The sequence below is a fragment of the Misgurnus anguillicaudatus genome, chromosome 20 (assembly GCF_027580225.2).
Source record: "Misgurnus anguillicaudatus chromosome 20, ASM2758022v2, whole genome shotgun sequence".
Taxonomy (NCBI): Eukaryota; Metazoa; Chordata; class Actinopteri; order Cypriniformes; family Cobitidae; genus Misgurnus; species Misgurnus anguillicaudatus.
The window spans coordinates 5511223-5517222 of NC_073356.2; the positions used below are offsets into that span (position 1 = coordinate 5511223).

Genomic DNA, 6000 nt, shown 5'->3' on the forward strand with positions numbered 1-6000 from the left:
GGTATCACTGGGGCACAAAACACAGTTACTTTGCTTTAAAGGGCTCTCACCTCTTGGCTGGACTCAGCGTACTGTAAGTACAGGTTCTACTCGATCTCTCTCTTCAGGGGGCTCCTCACAGATCAACGGATACAGTGCGTGCTCCGTCCTTATGAATCGACGGCTTAGGAGGTTGATATCTACACTGGCAGCAGTGGCGGACTTACAGCACTTTGCGAGGCGTCTGATGGGGTAAGTAGTTTCTACTTGGCGTCGGGGGCGTACCCTCTTGACTACTCGGTGGTGGCAGAGGGGTGGGATATCTCAACGTCTCACCGGGCCGAGCGCTTCCCTCTCTTCGCTGCCGTCAGGCGTTCGAACTCTGGACAGGGGCGCCCCTTTGTAGAGGCCACGGGATGATGAAATGCACACACCTCTCTCTCTGCAACAACAATATTCATGCAATTGGAAGCATCAATGGTAATGACCCCAAATCGTACTCACACCTCTGCTGTTTCTTCAGCTCCTTACTGCCACTCTTCACATCCGCCCGATGTCCAGACGGGAAAAGATCGTCCCAAGGCACCGTGTTATTTCCCGAGATCTGAAACACGCTCACATCATATGCTGTACTGAACTAGGCTAGGACCAGCAGCCTCTTTGTCCTTCCCCGACGAAGTGCGTGAAGGCGGGGGTTTATCTGACAGGACACACAGCAATACACAGCAACCCACAGCAATTATACAGCACCACGTCAAAAGTAAAAGTGTTCACAGCACAAGGACTCACCCACCACGCTCAGTGCACAAAAAGGACTCCCGTCTTCCGTTACTTCTCTTTGCTTGGTTCGGATCTGGCGATGAAATATGCGGCCTAGCTAGTGATGTCGTCGTCGTGACTGCTTCAATAAGTACTCTTTCGGCTCACCCACCACGCTAAGCTAGGGGTAGGGCCGCCCTCCTTCTCCTGGAGGAATCCAACATAAAGCCAGGTAAATATACAGGATGCTTTCAACTTGATCTTGGTACTCACATCAATGCCGTTTTCAATCCCCTTTTTCCTTCGTCTCCGTTTGAAATATACTCCGTTCACTTCTCAACCTTTAAGGTCGCGATGTCTTCCACAACCATACGGTTTCAGCCTGAGAGAGGGAGAGAGTTTAGACAGCCACCAGCAGCGCACCAAACGGGCACAACACAGCGCTTCAACATGCACCAAAAAGCTCTCAGACTGTGAATAAACTTGGCCTTAAGTACTGCCTTGTTTGGCGTATCCTCCAATCGCCAACCGCTGTTCCTAACTAGGCACAGGTGCATCGGATTCCCTGATTTTCCCGCTTACGGCACTACCGGAAGTTCCGGTGTTCTGTTTTTCCGGTCCGGGCGGAAACACTTCCGGGCGGAACCAAACTTCCCCAACTTTGGTTCCGCCCCCTAAAAGATCGTCACCTTGTGACATGTCTGTGTATAGATCAAGGTGTGTATAGTTTTTGTACTGTGGAAGGAAACCAATAACACCGAGCCCAGAGAAATTCTACGTTGACTCAAGGGGAACATGTAAACTTTACACAGAAAGGCCTCCTGACCAAGCCAGGGCTTGAACAGGAGACCTACTTGCTGTGAGACAACAGTGCTCTGTTTGGGATGGCCACTGTGTTGCCCCAAACATCTTTATTAGAAGGGGCATCCCAAAACTTAGTAACGTCAAGTAACATCTAAGAAGCCATGTCTTTATCACATTTTCCAAGTGTTGATTTTAGATTGGGAGAAAATTCTGATGAATCATCCGTAAACTAAATTGGACACATGCATCACTGCCCAGATTGCCATACACAGCTGTGCTGTGTGTTAAAGTTCCGAGAGGCGAGTTTAAAGGTGGGCTCCTCCGGGATTTGAACCCGGGACCTGCACGCAAGCGAAAAATACGCAAAAAGCGGGTATACGGCGCCAGATTTCGCCTGCACAATATTCGGGATACTTTCCTCTACGTCATGTTACAGTAGTTTTAGTTATATTTGAAACAAGTCACCCTCCGCGGGCTGGATTCAAACCCGTGGTCTGCGTGACGAAGTATCCAACAAATCCTTACAAAAAATGTACTGTAGTAAAACCATGGTTACCACAAAATAAACATGGTTTTGCTAATAGTAAACAATACACAAAAAAGCATGGTAACTACGCTTTTACCACAAAAACATGGTTAATTTAACTGCGCAACTATTTAGTTATCTATATGGCATATCATTATATTGATTTATATTTATTATTTTTTGTAACTTTATATTATTTTTTAAAAGAACATAAAAATGAATAAAAACCATACTACACTTTTACCACAAAAAATATGGTTAATTTAACTATGCCTCTATTATCTATGATCATTATATTGGTTTATATTAATAATTTTGTGTATATTAATATTTAAAAGAATATTACCTGTTTGTTTACATACAAATTAATAAAAAGCATGATTACTACACGTTTATCACAAAAAACATGGTTCATTTATCTGTGCCTCTATTAGTTATCTACTATGACATATCATTATATTGATTGATATTCATTATTTTGTGTATATTATTTTTTATAAAATATTACGTGTTTATAAGGTAATGTAAGTAAGGTAAATTTGTATGTTTTTTATATTTATATAAAAATGTTTCTTTAAAGACGTGTTTTTGTATGGCATATGATTTGATTGATATGATTTATCGGATTTATTTATCAGATCCACAGACACTTCAGATGTAAAAATTTTTATTAAAATAAATACACACAAATATTGAAATGATCACACACACACACATGCACACATATGTACAATATATACATGAAAGATGTTATTTATTGAGGTGGTGGAGTTTGACATCTTTCTTGCTGGCGCTGCTCTGCCAACCATTCCTCTAAAGATTTGCCATTTGAGGCACGCAAGCAAAATGTGGCATTACCATATCGGCTATGGCCAAACTCTTTCGTTTTGGGCTGCCCACATTTGCTGCACGTGTTAAAAGTAACCCCTCGCACATACTTCCTCTTCTGGACACCACTTTCATTCTCTACAGCCCGTCGGCGCCTGTTCCTTTGGGTGTAACGGGACACAGGAGCAGCAGACGCCGGAGCAGGCGGAGCTGGGACTGCACTGGATGTCGAAGCACCAGAAGGTGGAATCATCACTGACAGAGTCATGTCTGGATTAAAGACTACCGTGCCAAACGACAACCCCGGTGCTAAAATGTGCTGCATAACTCCTGATGCTGTGGGGGCAGGTGCGATGGGTGCTAAAATGGGCTGCACAACTCCTGATGCTGTGGGGGCAGGTGCGATGGGAAACTCCCTGGTGGCAGCAGCTGGCTTTCGACCTGGTCGCAGAAGAGGAGCCTGTCCTTCACGATTTGGTGGAAGGAAAAATGTATGTTTTGGGCCTGATGTCGAATGTACTTCATTCAATTTTTCCCTCAGTGGAGGCAGGTGCGTATCAGCCACAGCAATTGGGTTATATGGGGTCAGACCCTGACCGAGGACGCCCATTTCCTGTCTATTCTTCCACTTACGAAACCTGAAAAAATATTTTTCTATTATATATATGTAAGTATTCAGTTAATTTGAAGCGAATAATGTGCCTTGCTTACCACTGAGTGAATGTCCTATGGTTTATCTCAAACAGCTGGATCGTTGTTTCATCCATCAGCGTGGGATTGTTAAGCACCAACTCTCGGATGTGGTGGTAATCTTAAAGAACTTTAGACCACCTGGGGGTGCAAAATCCATCTTTCTTGGTTGGCGACTTGTGTAAAGCACACAGCTTCATACAAATGGTATGAACCAAGCGGTTGGCGTCGGGCCACTGCGCTGGACCCCCAGGATGTCCAATCAGACACCGTTTCACACTCTCCACACCTGGTGTGACTCCAGACCGCTTCGGTGCCTTATAGCGCCCATGTGTCAGCTGAGGCTGATGTCGAGGCTGATAGTTGATCCGCTGTTTGTCGAAATCTAGGAGAGCTGTCCACAGCTGGATAGCCTCTGTCACCTGCTGGTCAGTAAGGTAAGGAGCCTCACGAAGACCCACCAGGAAACCAGCCAAATCCTGGACCTTGTCCCACCCAGCGATGCCATCGGGTCCAATGACTGCTCCCTAGTAAATGCAGATTTATGTTAATTTATGTGGAGTAAAACGAGATTACAATTAGGTTTTTTTCAATTGCTAACAAGCATTGTTTTAGTTCAATACTAAGGAGGCATTTAAAAACTGTACACAGTCAAAACCTGTCACAGCAGGAACAAGCAACTAACCCAACAGGGTTGGACTTCTTATTAATGTCACTGTGCTGTAATGAGGTTAATGTGATCCATCAGTTCAATGCATTCAATATCCACATCTTCCAAAATTCTTCTGTCATTTATGCTTTACCACTTGCAAAACACAATGTATTATGTATACTATGTACATTTCTCAAATGCTAACACACTGCTTTTGAAATTGTTATAAACATTTTCAAAAGAATGATGGCAAATTTCATGCATTTCTCCAGTAATTGTTTTAAAAATATAGAAAATTGTAGCAGAAAATAAATTAGTAATCATTCTAAGCTAATTGCAGTTTTACTTGAAAGCCAACCCAGATGTTCTGCTCTAGTCTCATTACCATGATTTACAGTATTAAAAGGGGATATCCTGGAACTTATTTAGCAATTTTGCAATATGGATAAAAAAGACAGGTTGGTAAGGAAAGTAGGTTGGTTCAGAGAGGGAGAGTGTGCGGAGGAATGCTTGTTAGCAATTGAAAAAAAGACCTTAGAGTGTCTTACCTGAGCCTCGTCGGAAATACTGCTTCCAGTGTCAGATGGCTGTGACAGCACTGAAGGGGCAGGGGCAAGATGCTGTCGTTCTCCACCAGGAGATGATGATGTGGACGGCTCAGCCATCGATGCTGGGGACTGATGCAGAGGCAAAGATGAGGGGCTGTTTTCAAGATCACGGCAAGGGTCATCCTCATACAGCACTGGAACTGTGATGTCCTCCATGATCTCTTCCTCAAACCCCTCATCTTGCAGGTCCTGATCATCAACTTCCTCCACCAGCCTGTCTTCCTCCTCTGGGTTCTGGAGCACTGGAGTAAGTGTTTTGCCAATCTGGCTGTAAAGGTACTCCATTCCCAGCAATTCACCTACAAGAATAAAAAAAGTGTTGTCAATCATTTGTCTAGTACATTAGAAGCTAAATAGATAACTTAGTAGAATATTACAAAAAACTAATTATTGAATTTCTTGCCTGTATATGCTCCAGGAGGGCGATAGCGCTCATCCCAGGGCTTTCCAAAGACAGTTCCGGAAAGCTTGTCCACAGCCTCTTTCATGGCACTGCCATATTTCCGGATGGAGGACGCTCCTTTTATGGCATCTTCCATCCTGTCATCATTCCAGCGCATCAAGCCCTCTCGGTTGGCGACTTGTGTAAAGCACACAGCTTCATACAAATGGTATGAACCAAGCGGTTGGCATCGGGCCACTGCGCTGGACCCCTAGGATGTCCAATCAGACACCGTTTCACAGTAGTTAAATACCACAAAGCAGCCCACAAACAGTCTGCGAAGCAGAATTCTGGACAAGAATGAATAATTATTAGGATTATATTTAGGAATAACAGTGAGGAAAATTGTACTAGTGTTAAGAAGCAAAGAACCCAGTGTACACTTCATTGATGTAAATCCCAGCAAGCAATATTGGCTAAAATAAGGCAGAATTTGGGCTGCCCATGAAAGTCTAACAGATGTCTAACCATAGCACACAAATAGATGATGCATATACTTTAAGAACATGTAAAAGAAATGAAAGCAAACACCTTGAACACCTGTTGACTTTGCTTACATAATGGAATATCATACATCTCAAAGTTATTTAGGCAAAAACGGCATGTAAATGTATTCAAGGTTATTTTAGGGTAGAAGTGGGTTACTCATAGCTGGACTACATGGGGTTTATAGTTAGCTGTCATTTCACTGTCTAGGTTTTTGCTTGCTGGG

General features: G+C 43.5%; 1 protein-coding gene across 1 annotated transcript; it reads right to left on the reverse strand.

Moving 5' to 3' along the window:
- Nucleotides 1–2760: 2760 nt before the first annotated feature.
- LOC129412685 (uncharacterized) lies at nucleotides 2761–5176 on the reverse strand. Its single transcript, XM_055167061.2, has 3 exons — nucleotides 4787–5176; nucleotides 3608–4113; nucleotides 2761–3534 (listed from the first exon to the last, which is right to left on the reverse strand). The coding sequence occupies exons 1-2, from the start codon at nucleotides 5174–5176 to the stop codon at nucleotides 3709–3711; spliced, it is 795 nt and encodes a 264-aa protein (XP_055023036.2). The 3' UTR covers nucleotides 2761–3534; nucleotides 3608–3708.
- Nucleotides 5177–6000: the final 824 nt, after the last annotated feature.